This window comes from Callithrix jacchus, chromosome 3 (assembly GCF_049354715.1).
Source record: "Callithrix jacchus isolate 240 chromosome 3, calJac240_pri, whole genome shotgun sequence".
NCBI classification, from domain to species: Eukaryota; Metazoa; Chordata; class Mammalia; order Primates; family Cebidae; genus Callithrix; species Callithrix jacchus.
In genome coordinates this window covers 51,811,068-51,826,342 of record NC_133504.1, presented here as the reverse complement: position 1 = coordinate 51,826,342, position 15,275 = coordinate 51,811,068, and the positions used below count along the sequence as shown (strand labels likewise).

At 42.4% G+C, this 15,275-nt stretch overlaps 1 protein-coding gene across 2 annotated transcripts in view; it reads right to left on the bottom strand.

Annotated features, from left to right (window-relative positions):
- The window catches only part of OTUD4 (OTU deubiquitinase 4), a 47,728-nt gene extending 39,640 nt beyond the window's left edge, over nucleotides 1-8,088 (bottom strand). For both annotated transcript variants that reach the window (XM_002745314.7, XM_008992647.5), the window contains exons 1-2: nucleotides 7,304-8,088; nucleotides 1,872-1,955 (exon numbers count right to left, since the gene is read on the bottom strand). In XM_002745314.7, coding sequence (XP_002745360.3) covers nucleotides 1,872-1,955; nucleotides 7,304-7,462 — 243 coding nt within the window. In that variant the 5' untranslated portion in view covers nucleotides 7,463-8,088. The remainder of the gene's footprint in view (nucleotides 1-1,871; nucleotides 1,956-7,303) is intronic.
- Nucleotides 8,089-15,275: the final 7,187 nt, after the last annotated feature.

The following is a 15,275-nucleotide window of genomic DNA, read 5'->3' as shown; positions in this document are numbered from 1 at the left end:
TAATCCTTTCTACAACATCTCTTTCCAATTCTGGACAACAGAAACTACTTGAAGGTTCATATTATAAGGAAAGCGAAACTTTTCCCTATGGAACTTTCAACTTCTGATCATACCCTACAAGATTATGTGGACTGAAAAAAATATGTGCAAGGCACTTATAATAATGCCTGGAACATAGTAACCACTCTCAACCAATGTTAACAATGTCCATTATTATCAACAGTTTTACCCTCTGGGGCCAATGATTAATAAGAATTAATTTAAAGACCACTCTACCTCCCCACTTCCCTTCTCTACACCTTTGTACTCTCTTATCTAGCCTCCGTGTTATCAGGTGTTTTTTCCTAATAAATCAAGGTTTCAAGCCTATCATTTCCAAAGTATTGTATCAATGTTCTCTACCAGTCAACTGGGGGAAGTACCATCCAAAGTTATCAGGTTACATAATTCTAGGTCTTAAAACCAATAAGTAATAAATCCTGTAAGACTTTGAGTGTAAAATGAAAACAGGTCATTGTGGTATCTTATTTCACATATTACTGAGAAAATTATACTAAGCTGTTATACAACATTTTATTAACTATTAATTACTACTTACATAATATAGTGTTCTGATATGAGTTCATACTGAAGCCTGAAAATTAAAAACCTATAAATGCTTTCTGATAAAACTAAGGGTTCCGCATTACTTACACTCAGCATATTTTTTACACTGCAAGTCTGATTTTTTTTTTTTTTTGAGACAGAGTCTCACTGTCACTCAGGTTGGAGTGCAGTGGCGCAACCCAGCTCACAGCAACCTCTGCCTCCTGGGTTCAAGCAATCCTCGTGTCTCAGCCTCAAGAGTAGCTGAGACTACAGGCATGTGCTACCACGCCCAGCTAATTTCTTTTGTATTTTTAGTAGACACAGGGTTTTGCCATGTTGGCCAGGCTAGTCTTGAACTCTTAGCCTCACAAAGTGCTGGGATTACAGGCATGAACTACCATGCCTGGCCTGAATTTTTTTTTTTAATATTTAAATTTATTACCTTATTTTTTTCTTTAAGGACAGGGTTTCACCATGTTGGTCAGGCTGGTCTTGAACTCCCAACCTCAGGTGATCCACCCACCTTGGTCTCCAAAGTGCTGGGATTACAGGTGTGAACCACCACGCCCGGCCCACCTGAATTTTTTTTTGTTTAATTTATAGAGAGTTATCAATCACAGAAACCACTATTAACCACAACACCCCAATTCCCTGACCATGTCAGACAAAGCCCACTCTTAGTATGCAAGGGCCTTGTCCAGGTCATCTTTCCATCCCCCATAGCTTAGCATCTTATCCATCACAGTTGCTTTCTAAATGTCCAAATAAATGCAAAACATAAAACAGCCTAGAAAATAACGTTAACAATGTAACTGGACTGAGTTCAATAGAAAAGGTTTTTTTTAAGTGTTATTTTCATAACCTGCATTAAGATCCAGCCTATGAAATTTCTACAGGAACACTTCCTTTTTTTTTTTGAGATGGAATCTCCCTCTGTTACCAGGCTGGAGTGCAGTGGCACAATCTTGGCTCACTGCAACTTCCTCCTTCTGGGTTCAAGCAATTCTCCTGCCTCAGCCTCCTGAGTAGCTGGGACTATAGGCATGCACCACCACGTCCAGCTAATTTTTGTATTTTTAGTAGAGATGGGGGTTTCACCGTGTTGGGTAGGATGGTCTCGATCTCTTGACCTCGTGATCTGCCCACCTGGGCTTCCCAAAGTGCTGGGATTACAGGCGTGATCGTGCAGTGATTAGGCCACCGCACCAAGCCTAAATCACTTCCAAAAGCCAAAATGTAAATTCAAGTCAAGACACCACTACATGTTTGAAATTACAAGTTACCGCTTCGAATTTCTCTCTGTTCTCTCGAAGATAGTGAATACAGGCCATTCTGACTTCAACATGGCGAGATTGAGAGTGCAATACCTAAAAAGAAAAGGCAACAAACACACTATCAAGCATTAGTTAAAAATGCACTCAAGTTACAACCTAATGTCTTCTTTTACACCCAAAATAATCTGACAGCCAATAGATTATCAGTCTTCCTCCATTTGCCTTTCTATAATTTCAGTATCTTTATTCATTCATTCCTACCTCTTCTAACTAAGCACAGCAATAGCATGACATACACAAACAATATTACTTCTTAAGCCAAATTTTGTAAAGAATTTATTAGGCTCTCTCCTTTGGGACGTCTTTGTAAATTTAGGATACTTTCCTCCCTTGGCCATCCCTCCACAATAACTTTTTTATTCACAAAGAAGAGCAAACAAAGTCCATGCTATGACACACTCAACCTCATCCTACACATACTGAAAAACAAGCTGGCAACTTCAGCAGGAATAGACTTTGAGGCTTTCAGCCTCTAAGAGACTAACTTTTTTTCCCGTTAATTCTGAATTCACTCAGTGGCTCTATGTACAAATTTAACTCCACTATGGTTTCAGAAAACTTAAGGCACTCATTGTTTCCCTGGTGATCAAGTTTACGAGATGAGAAAGAACACCCAAGTAGGCAGCATATGGGGTGCAAAAATGCTGTGTGATATATCATCCCAAGAGGTTTGGGGTTTGTTTTTATGCCCCAAATTGTAAAGTACCAACCTACAAAGTATGAACCAGATCTTCTCACTTTTTAGTTTTCATATTCTTCTATTAAACAACCAGTTCAACAAAAAGATAACTAACTGGCATGTGGTATTTTACTAAAATTCTAAAGCTGTGAATTGATACAACTATTTCTTATCCAGTGCTTCCTTCTTGCTAGCTCCCAATTCTTTCTTTTTTTGTGATAGTCTTACTCTATCCACCCAAGTTGGAGTGCAGTGGTATGACAGCTCACTGCAACCCCCGCCTCAAGTGTTCAAACAATTCTCCTGCCTCAGTCTCCCAAGTAGCTGGGATTACAGGCACACACCACCACATCCAGCTAATTTTTACATTTTTAGTCAAGACAGAGTTTCACCGTGTTGGCCAGGCTAGTTTCAAACTCCTGACATCAGGTGATCTGCCCACCTTGGCATCTCAAAGTGCTGGGATTACAGGCATGAGCCACCATGCCTGGTCCTGGCTCCCAATTCTTTAACATACTTAAAGGAGATTAAAATTCTTTTCTTTTTTTTTTTTTTTTTTTTTGAGACGGAGTTTCACTCTTGTTACCCAGGCTGGAGTGCAATGGCGTGATCTCTGCTCACCACAACCTCCGCCTCCTGGGTTCAGGCAATTCTCCTGCCTCAGCCTCCTGAATAGCTAGGGTTACAGGCACGTGCCACCACGCCCAGCTAATTTTTTTTTTTTTGTATTTTTAGTAGAGACGGGGTTTCACCATGTTGACCAGGATGATCTCGATCTCTTGACCTCGTGATCCACCCACCTCGGCCTCCCAAAGTGCTGGGATTACAGGCTTGAGCCACCACGCCCGGCCAAAATTCTTTTTACTAGGTGTCTCAAATAGATATTCCTGTACCTTAAAAGTTGTTTAAATACAAAAAAAAAAAAAAAAAACCCAGACCCACTTAAAATAACACATTTCAAACAGCTATCAAGGCCTCTTGAGAATTTATATTAATAGAAAGTAGCTTTAAGAGTTACAGATCCTGGCCAGGCATGGTGGCTACACCTGTAATCCCAGCACTTTGGGAAGCCGGGGAGGGTGTATCACCTGAGGTCAGAAGTTCGAGACTAGTCTGGTCAACATGGTGAAACCCCATCTCTACTAAAAATACAAAAAAAATTAGCCGGGCACGGTGGTACATGCCTGTAGTCCCAGCTATTTGGGAGGCTGATGCAGGAGAATCGCTTGAACCTGGGAGGTGGAGGTTGCAGTGAGCCGAGACCACATCACAGCACTCCAGTCTGGACAAATAGAGTGAGACTCTGTCTCAAAAAAAAGTTACAGATCCAATTGAGTGGTTCTTCCTTTACGTTTAGGGTGAGTAGAGAAACTGGGAAAAGGGAGGCTCCAGCTGCACATTCTACAGCTCTCTTGGATAAGAGCCAAGGCTTATTTACACCTATATAACCAGAGACACAACTGCCTGAACGGCTAGCATGTCCTATTACACTGAGATACACTGAAGATCCACCTGTTGAAGTTAGCAATGAGTTTGTTTTCTGTGTAATAGCTGGTTTTCAGTTTAACTGATTCTATCTTCACTGCCGTTTTTGGACACTATGAAAATATATTCTTATATATTCTAAGAGTCCATGACCAAAAGGACTATCTATATATAAAAATAACGACCACAGAATGTTTTTGCCAATTCAACAAATGACATTTAGCAACACTTTTTTCACAGAAGCTATGTTAGACACTATTATGAATCAAGGTATTATTAGTGTGAATAAACCACAGTGTCATCTGATAGGGCTTTCCTCTGCCATTAGCAAAGTGGAGGTAGTCTTAAAGCCATTTACCCAGCAACAGGTGGTAGACATAAGTTAGTAAAAACAATGGTAGGCATATCTATTGGGTTTTTCTCCTTTTTTAACAAAGATTTTGGCACAAAGAATCTATCTGAACCTGCTGCTCAGAAGCAAAATTCTTAGCAACTTCCATCAAGTGTGAGAATGCTGGTAATTTACAAAGTCAAGCATTGCAAGAAAAGCAAGGTTAAATGACAACTTTTTAAAATGTAAATTATTGTGCAAGTTTGAGAACACTCAGGAAGAATTCTAGTACTATGACAAATATCTCTGCAAATTAATATATACATGAAAGCAAACTAGAAGGCTTTCCCATTTTTACGTGGGACAAGATAGTTGATAAATACTGGAAAAGGCTGAGACACTGTTTCAGCAAGTCCTCTAAGAGTGCCCTATTTTTAGCTCCATGGCTATGGTGCTGATTCAGGTCAGAGCTCCTGCAGGCCCAAATCCACAAGTGTAAAAAGGAAATGGCCTATCTAAACCAGATAATTTGGAAAGAAAAACCAAAATCTTAACTCAAGTCTCCTCCCTGTCTTTAAAAACTGTCACTTAGATTATTGACTCTGACTCCTTCTGAGAAATGATGAATATTTGTGATTTTACAGGAGAACTGTTGGCAAAAATATAAATCCTTGGTACACTGGTACACATTTTAAAAGGGAAGCCTGATATTGATATTACTTCCTTTTTTCCCCCATATACATTTTGCCTTTGGCGATGATGGCTACACCTGTCTTTACTGAATAACTGAACTTGCCCCAAAGTTCAAGGTCTTGAGCTAAGCTCATCAGACTAAAACTGAGTCACATAACTGGAAAGGGAAGTCCCTTATGCCTAACTTAAGTCCCATTACAAAATACAATAAAATGTGTTATCTGATCTAACCAAGTGTTTTTAGTGTAAACTAGCCCTTGCCCCCTTTCTACTTAAAAACAGATCCCGCTACAGTAACAGAGAGGCTTCTATATAATCAAGACCACCAAGTATTTATGGTATACACACCTTTCTGCTTCAATATAAACTAGGACTCAGATAATTCAAATCCAAATAAGTTCCAAGCTTCCCTTACCGCCATTTATTTACCACCTTACCTGCCTCCTTACTTACCAAACTCATGCTAGCTCTAACAGTAGGTAATAAATATGGGCTGAAATCACATCCACCTCTACCCTAGGCTTTTGGAGGTGCTGAGGAGTTCAAGGAGGCCGACACAGAGGAAACAGGACAGAAAGAGATTCAGAAAATTCACAAACGGGGAAGACTGTTTACCTACTAATAATAATGACTGGAGGGAGTAGGTGGGTGTGACCATACCCCACAGCAACAGTGAAAACTGAGAAAAGTCTAATGGGCAAAGCCTGGTTTAGGGAGCTTTCAGAATAATATTTCAATGGCAATGTCCACAACATAAAGCAAAGGTTTGTGTCCGTTAAATCAATTTCTTGTTTTAAAGATTTTTGTCGGAGCACGGTGGCTCACGCCAGTAATCCCAACACTTTGGGAGGCAGAGGCGGGCAGATCACCTGAGGCTGGGAGTTCGACACCAACCAGGCCAACATGGTGAAAGCCGGTCTCTATTAAAAAAAAAAAAAAAAAAAAAAATTGGCCAGGTATGGTGGCACGCTGCAGTCCCAGCTACTCGGGAGGCTGAGGCAAGAGACCCACTTGAACCCGTGAGACAGAGGTTGCAGTAAACCGAGATGGAGCCACTGCACTCCCGCCTGGACGACAGAGACTCCGTCTCAAAAAAGAAAAAAGAAAAAAAGATTTTCCACACCTATGGTAAATAAATGGCTTGCCTTTTAATGTTTAAAAAGGATGTTAGGTGAAACATTTACTCACAAACAAAAATTTTAAAAGTTATTTAGCATTCAAAAAAGGTGAGAAAAAAAAAAGAACAAACATCATAATAACTCCACAGAGGGGTAGGGAGCAGTGTGCGATGGGGTATAGGGAGCAGGTCCTAGGTCAAAGGAAAACATGTGAAAGGTCTGAAAAACACACCAGGGCAGAAACTCATCCAGCTACTTCGGCAGCTATTTTTCAATATAGGATGGGTTTTGGTGACTGCACACCTACAGCATACAGTGTTATATAACATGGAATAAGCGCTCTCAAAAAAAAAATCAGAAAAATCTTCCTGAGCAACTGTGTTAGAAAGTGGTTTTGAAAAGCTCAGTAGTTACAGGTACCTTTCTGCTACCAACATCAAAAGAGGCTTTTTAAAAAAAAAAAAAAAGTCAGTTCCATTTAGTATACCTACACAGCCTAGCAGAGCATAATAAAGCGTGGGACCTACTGAATGACAAATCCTTCAAAATATTCCATATTTGTAAAAGGTTGGTTTTCTCAAGCGGCAGTTTGCCCATTTGATTCAAGTGACATAGGCGAGCTTGACTACTCCACATTTCAAAGTCCAGCAGCAAACCAAAATATATTCCACAAGTTTGATCCACCACTTCTCGTAAACACTTGGTTTACTGGAGTGGGGTGAGCGTGGTGCTTCTTGAACGAAGGGAAGGTGAATGCGGAAAAGAAGTGAAAAATATCATGTCGCCAGGTCCCCAGCAATAAATAACTGCACAAGCTCCGAGCAGGCCTCACAAGTTGTCCTCAACTCATTATCTCTTCAGCAGGAGAAACGACACCCCGTTAATTTGCGGGCTTTTAAGTTTCGATTTGCACCTTTCAGACCCAAAGCAGCGTCCCACTCCGGCATTACAATGGGGCGCTGTGACGACAGCGAGGGCACGCGCAGCCCCGGACGCAGGCGGCCCGGATAGCCCGCAGCTGCCTCCCCACCCATACCCGCCGGGCCGTCCCCACCTCCCCTCGCCCCCCAATTACCTGCTCCGCCACCGCCCGGAACAGGCACGACCCGTCCTTGGCGACCAGTTTCCGATACAAGCCCAGTTTCCGCAGATAGGCGTCCATGGGCGTCGCGTCCTCGCGGGGCCCCGCGCCGCCCTGGTCCCCGCCGTCGGGGACGCCGACGGCCGCCTCCATGTTGCTGGTCCTCCTGCAGGCCAGGCGCGGCAAGGGCTAGCCCCACATGGCTAGGCCGCCGGCTACTGGACGCCCCGGCTTGGGGCAGGCGGCGGCTCGGGCTGGGGCTCGGGCTCCGGCTCCGCTAGCGGCGGCAGGCGGCGGCGGCGGCCCGAGGCAGCGGTCCGCGCTTTCCGGGCGCATAGGGGAGCCCTGCCTAATGCATGGCTGTCCGCACGCGGCCGCCTCCTCGGAGCGAACACGCGCCCACGAGAAACGGGGGGAGCAGGACTCAGGAAAACCCCGAGAGTGAGGACTCACTTCCCGACGACCTCGCCGCCTGACTCAGAACCCGGGCAGGGGGTCGCCGCCCCCACAAGTTTCCTGGTCCCTACTGGTGAGAAGCGAGAAAACCCCGCCCCCAGCAGGCACGTTGGGCCGGCTCAGGTGAAGCGAGGCCTGCGTCCCCTGCGCGCTCCCCACGCCGGGAGCCGAGGAAACCAAAAAAGAAAGAGGCAGCCTTTCGTTTCCCCACCTCGCTGGAGGGCGCCGGAGGGGCAGGGAGTGGGTGGGGGCACCCAGCAGAGAACAGCACCTCGCAGCCCAGAATTTATTTTCGCTTTCGGCCCGACAGCGGAGAGGACGGCGGGAGGTGTAGTCTTGGCAGCCGCAGGAAGTCGGCTTGCGGCGGGCGGGAACGCGCGGGCCGGCCTACCCAGGGGAGGCGCGCGGACTACAAGTCCCTACAGCGCGGGCGCCGCTGCCGCTGCCGCTGCCCCGAGCCGGCTTCGCGCTGCCCCGGCGCCGCGTCCGCGAGCCGGCTGAGGGTGCTCCTCCGACCGACGTGGGGCGACCTGCGCGCGCCGCCCGGCCTCTACGCCGCGGGAAACGCGCGCGCCCGGCCGGCTTGGAGTTGCCAGGGACACGGCGGCGCAGTGTCGGCCTTTTGTGTATTTCCAGAGGGCGCACCTGTCTGCTCCCCTCCCCCCGGCCTGCTCTCCTGGCGTTTCCATGGAGGTGGCTTTAACGGCTTAAGCAAAAAATAGAGCTAATTGGCGGAGGCTTCGGGAACTGGCACTGTGCGGGATGACACACTCTGTCCATAAATCAACCGTGGACTGCGGATTCCTATTAGAAATTAGAAGTACAGCTCACGCACTATGGCGAGATGAAGGATTTGCCAAAGACATTTTTGTTCATCCTGTCACTAGCTGAGCACCCCATCACAAAAGCATGTCACTATCAGAAGACGTTATGTTGTTGTTGTTTCTCTTAAAATATTCATCTTGTAATTGCTTGATAACATGCTGACTGGACTGGCCACGGGTTCCACCAGTGCTCCAGCCTTCAGCTCAACTTCCCATCCTCCGATGTTGAATGACAGGGAATTGACAAAGTCAAATTGTGCTTTAGAACCCAGAATTTAACCAGCATGCTTCTGTTGCACCAGAATTTTATTTTGCTAAAATACAAGAGCATCTGGTGTCCTTATTCAAATATATGGTTAATCATAAGAACTAATTCAGTCTTCGGGCTATGGCAGAGGAGAGGGAGAAGAAAAAGGAGCGTTAGTATAGGTTTAGACATGTAGTCAAATTCCTTGCAATGGGCAAGGCAGGTCAGGTGATGAGTCCAACAACATAATTTTAAAACTACCTTAGACACTTTTCAGTATTTTCAGTGCAAGCAATCAGTCATGTATTCACTGTCCTTGAAGCGTTTTTGATTTCTTAATGTTTATTCTATCTCCAATTATACTGCTTTAAGAGAATACAAACGTTATTGTTACCCAAATGAAAGAATGTCCCTGTCTCAATATTAAATATTTTACATGCTGTAGAGAAGAAACACTTTGAAATCACTTGTAGAAAAATATCGTTTCAGGTCAAACCTGTTGCTTTTCTTTTTAAAATACATTTACATTGCATATATTCATTCTACTCAAGAAAATTCTTGAGTATTGCCACTACTTAGAACAGGGATCGCCCTTGTTTTAACTCAAAGAGAAATTCAAAGTAAAGTAATATCTAAACTCCTGCTGAATGAATGTAGAACAACCTCAGTCTAAGCTGGCTGCTTCTGGTTCCAAAATTAGAAGTGATGCACCTGTTATATCTGACCCTGGGCCTGTTTAAGGAAATCCTTTAGGTATTTTAAGACCTAATCCAAGACAGACCCTCTGTATGCCAACTTCCTAAATATAGCTCAGTGTTAAGGCAACATTAGAGGATCCAGTGTCTTTAAACTGAACCAAAACTTAGAGAAATTCACTCACTTTCAAAGGATCTTTACTTGCTGACATTAACTTCTGAACCTTTTCAGGAAACCAAACCAGAGCTGATAGAATGTTTATTCTAAGGAAGCCATTTCTGACTACAGAAATGTCTGAAAAATAACAGACATCATTTTAACCAAATAATACCTGAAAGATTCAATGCTTTTGAGACCTAATGAAATTAATAAAATTAATCTTGTGCAAAGGAGTCAACCAAGATTTTTTTTCTTGTGCAAAGTCAATACCTCAAGTTTGTTTACTCTGACAAACTTTAGGGCTAATAATTGTACTAGATGGCATTTTTAAAATAGTTTTTAAACTTCATAGATTGATAGGTCTTACAGAGTTTTGTTTTTTCCAACATAAGGTTAGGTATTGTGGTTAGTATCTTCTAAGGTGCCCTGTTCCTGCCCCCAACACTGTGATTCCCACTTCCTGGTATTCACACTCATATAATCAGTCACCTCCACCTTTTAACAGGGTTGTTCTGAGTGACCAATAGAATAGAGTAAATGTGATAGTATGGTATTTCACTTTTTTTTTTTTCTTTTTGTAGATGGAGTTGCCCAGGCTGGAGTGCAATGATGAGATCTTAGCTCACCACAACCTCCAGCTCCTGGGTTCAGTGATTCTCCTGCCTCAGCCTCCCAAGTAGCTGGGATTACAGGCATGCCCCACCATGCCTGATTGATTTTGTATTTTTAGCAGAAATGGGGTTTCTCCATGTGAGTCAGGCTGGTCTCGAACTCCTAACCTCAGATGATCCACCTGCCTCGGCCTCCCAAAGTGCTGGGATTGCAGGTGTGAGCCACCTCACCTGGCCCACTTCTAAGATTAGGTTATAAGAGACACTTTCGGTATTTTGATTGCTGTCTCATACTCCCTATCTCATGGGTTGCTCATGCTAGTGGAAGCTGGCTGCTATGTGTCAGACTTACAGAGAGGTTCCCTTGGTTAGAAACTGGGGCCTTCCTCCAGCAGCCATGTGAGCTAGCTTTGAAGCAAATCCTCCAGCCCAGTCAGGCTTACAGGCAACTCCAGCCTTTGTCAAAACTTGACTACAACCTCAGGAGAAACTGTGGCCAGAACTACCCAGATAAGCTCTGAAATTCTTGACCTCAAAAACTGGGTGCTCCTAAATTTTGTAGTAATTTGTTACATGGCAATAGATAAGTAATACAGATATAAGGGTTCATTATTTGTCTTTACTAGAGAATGAATGCATTTCGACAATTCATGGAAATAATCACTAGTTTAGTATCAGTGGTATTACCAGTTCTCTGAATTATAAAGATAAAAAGGTGGGTTATTTTACCAAAAAGTCAGAATCGTAAGTAATAGGATTTTTTCTGAATCTATGAAATCTCTTACAAAAATAAAGTAACCTAAGAATGTCTTTATTGCCACATAGCATTGTTTCATTGTCTATAAAAATTCTAGTAATGGAATCCTATCCAAAAAATGTATTTTATGAAGAAAGACCTGTTTCTTCTAGATCTTATCTGCTAGAGGCTGCTAATTGCCATTCTCCACTTCCCATTTTATTTCCCCTGAGTTTTTGCTGGGCCCATGGCCAACCAACTTAGCGCTATATCTCCCAGCTACCTTGGAACTAAATGTGAGCCTGTGATTGTGTTTAGGTCAATGGGATGTAAGCAGAATTGCTTAACTTCCAGCTCATCTCCTTAAAGATGAAGCCTCCTGCCTTCTACTCTCTGTCCTACTTCCTATGATCTGCTCTGAAAACATGGTTGAAACTAGTTAGCCAGCTTTGATCATGAAAAGACAACACCCTAAGATAACAGAGCAATGAGATGAAGGACTGGAGTTCCTGAATATTTCACAACCTGTGTGCCTTGGACTACTGCTCCCCAGACTGTTTGTGAGAAATGAACTTATTTTACCAACCATTGCTGCTGTTCTTATAGTTATTTAGTCTATGTATTCTAGCATATTTTCCCCTCCCATATTAAATAAGTAATAATATTTGGGACAAATTAAATTTACTTATAAGAGTTCCTGAGTTGAGCAGATCATAATTATTTTTTTTTGTTCTTTTGAGTCAGAGTCTCACTCTGTTGCCTAGACTGGAGTACAGTGGCGCAATCACTGCTCTCTGTATCCTTAACCTCCCCAAGCTCAGGTGATCTTCCCACCTTAGCTTCCTGAATAGCTGAGACTACAGGCATGCACCACCAAGCCCTAATGCTCTGTGTGTTTTTAGTAGAGATGAGTTTTCGCCATGTTGCTCTGCTAGTCTCAAACTCCTGAGCACAAGCAATCCTCCTGCCCTGGCCTCCCAAAGTGCTGGGATTACACACGTGAGCCACTGCTCCCAGCCCATAAATCTTTTTTCTGAGAAGTTAGGAAATTGCCAAAGACTTAATTGCAAGATCCCAAATGTTAAAGGGCTTCAAAATATGAAGTTTTTAACATGAAACTAATGGTGTTATTTCAACTAATGACTTTCTCCCTCACCAACCCACATTCCCCTTCAGCTGCTACATTTGATGATGTTGACCACCTTTTCATTTTGATACTCTCCTTCACCTTCTGTGAAGGTGAGATATCTTCTGTAATCAAGATATTTCAATATCTTGTCTTGATTACATCTCCTTTGCTGATTCCTTTTCTCCCCGACTCTCTGGCTCCTAAATGTGGGGTTCCCCAGATCTCAAGCTTTAACTTTATTTAGCCCTGTTCTCTTTTTCAAGTTTTAACATCCTATCTCTAGCCCATGCAGGGCATTTCCACCTAAAACACATTTCTAAAAGTAAACTCATTTTTCTCTTAAAATCATCCCCCTGAAGCACTCTAACATCAAGGATTGGGTTTAAATAGTAGATACTCAAAAAACACAATGAACAATTACTGAATGATTTAATGATATATCATGTATTATGGTAGATAGCTCTTCGTTTTGCTTAATGATCATCCATTCTCTGTGGGATAGAGGAGAAAAAACAAAGAGTTGGCGGCTGGGCGTGGTGGCTCATGCCTGTAATCCCAGCACTTTGGGAAGCCAAGGCGGGCAGATCACGAGGTCAAGAGATCGAGACCACCCTTGCCAACATGGCGAAAACCCTTTTCTACTAAAAATACAAAAATTAGCCAGGCCTGGTGGTGTGTGCCTATAGTCCCAGCTACTTGGGAGGCTGAGGCAGGAGAATCACTTGAACTCAGGAGGCGGAGGTTGTAGTGAGCCAAGATCGCGCCACTACGCTCCATCCTGGATGACAGGGCAAGAGTCTGTCTCTAAATAAATAAACAAATAAAAATAAGGAGTTATAGTCAAAGTAATAAAAACCAACTTTTTGCAAATGAAATAATTTAGTTAAATGCTCAGGCAAATCAGGAAAAAACTGGTATGATGAGACTATATTTCCAATTTATATTTTGGGGTAATTATCATTCAGAAAAAAAATCTTATCTGTAATTCAACAACAGAATGAAATGAGAGAGAGAATGTATGCTATAGCTTTTGTGTTTCGTTTGCAAGTTATTCATGGAGGAACTGGCTGGTGGTAGTAAAAGGCTTTATTTAGTAAGCCACTGATTCTATACCCATTTCCCACCTTCTCTAGTAACTTGGAAAATCAACCTTAGTAAGGTCCTTCACAAGCCTTCTAAGTAAGTCTTCAATACTGTGCATTCCTGCATAGCAGAAAATACTTTAACATTGCATGAATTAGTTTACGTTTTCCTTGCTACAGCAAAAGGATCAAAAGAATGGTAAAGGAGAGATATCATCTCCCAAAACAGAAAGCAAATACTTCTTACCTCTGGAGAGTGTTTGAAGATCAAGCTCTCCTAGGCTTGTAGGAAAAGGAGACCACTTTTCTTAGTTTTCAAAGTAATTTTTAAAATTTCACTCTGGCAGGCCAGGCCTGGTGGCTTATGCTTGTAATCCCAGCACTTTAGGAGGCCAAGGTGGGTGGATTATGAGGTCAGGAGTTCGAGACCAGCCTGACCAACATGAACCACTGTCTCTCCTTAAAATACAAATACCAAAGTTGGTGTATGCCATGAGATCCTTATTCAATCCTAATAGAGAAAAAGGAGCCCCCATCTGTACTTTAGAGAGAGGAACTAAATAAGTTTCAAACCCCAGAGCTAGAACTGCAGTCCTAAGAGCTTATAACGTGTATGGCTAGAGAAGTGAAACTCTGACTTAGTTTATTAGAGCTATGATTTCCATATATTGCCATGCCCAAGCTGGATGAGCTAATAAACCTCACAGTAGACTGAAGGTCTTACACAAGTAGCTCGTAGATAGTTATAGTCTATCATCTCTGCAAATAAAACCTCTGCATACTTCCAACCTTACCGCTGCTTCCACCACTACCTCTTGATTCCACTCTGACAGAAGCAAACTCACAAAGTCCTATTACAAGGTATTTACTTTAGCTCCCCAATGGGATTGTAAACTCTTTGTATGCTTGTAGAATTTAGATTCTTTTTTCTTTCTCAAGTGTCATAGTATCTTTGCTTTTGCATATTCAGATTAAAAATTCAATAAATATTCATTAAACGATTTCATGTATTCCCAATGAAATTCTCAAAGAAGAAAGTTTTTCAAATGAAAATACATAAATAACTATAGGTTATGGAACCTCAACCTGTATAGATTAAGGCCTAAATATTTGATATAGAACAGTGGACCAAGATTATATGTTAGATAATACTGTCTTCCTAACCAAACAAATTGAAGATCAGCTGAATAGAGAATTGGTCAAACACATTCTAATATGTCAATACAATTAGAATACAGTACTAATCAGCATTTAAATACAATATGTCTGTTTTTATGTCTGTGTCATATCACAATTATCCAGAAAACTGTATAAAACCACGGTTTTCTACCTACTGAAACTGAAGGTAGAAGATGGTGGTGAATTAATCAAAAATCAGTCACAAATTAAAAATTGTAGAACTTAGGTGATGAGTATATTCATCATTATACTATTCCTTTTCCTTTGTGCATGTCTGGAATTTTCTATAATAAAAAGTTTAAAAGTTTTCAATAATAAAAAAGTTTAAAAACAGAGTTTTTAATATCCCACTTCAGGCTGGGCACAGTGGCTTATGCCTGTAATCCCAGCACTTTAGGAGGCTGATGCAGGTGGATTGCCTGAGGTCAGGGATCTGAGACCAGCCTGGCCAACATGGCGAAACCTCATTTCTACAAAAACTACAAAACTTAGCCCCGTGTGGTGGCATGTGCCTATAATCCCAGCTACTCAGGAGGCTGAGGCAGGAGAATCACTTGAACCTGGGAGGCAGAGGATGCACTGAGCCGAGCTAGCACCACTGCCTCCAGCCGGGGCAACTGAGTGAGACTGTCTCAAAAACATAAAAAATAAATAAAATCCCACTTCAATTTTCCTGAATCAGAATGACCAGAGATGGGCACAGGAATCTGTGTTTTTATCAGTCTCTTCAGGTGATTCTGAAGATCAGCCATCATTTGGGAACATCTGAAAATTGGGATTGGGGAGGCGGCCACCCAAGAAAAGGAAATTATGAATTTTTAAGTTGAAATAAGCAAATAGACTCTGA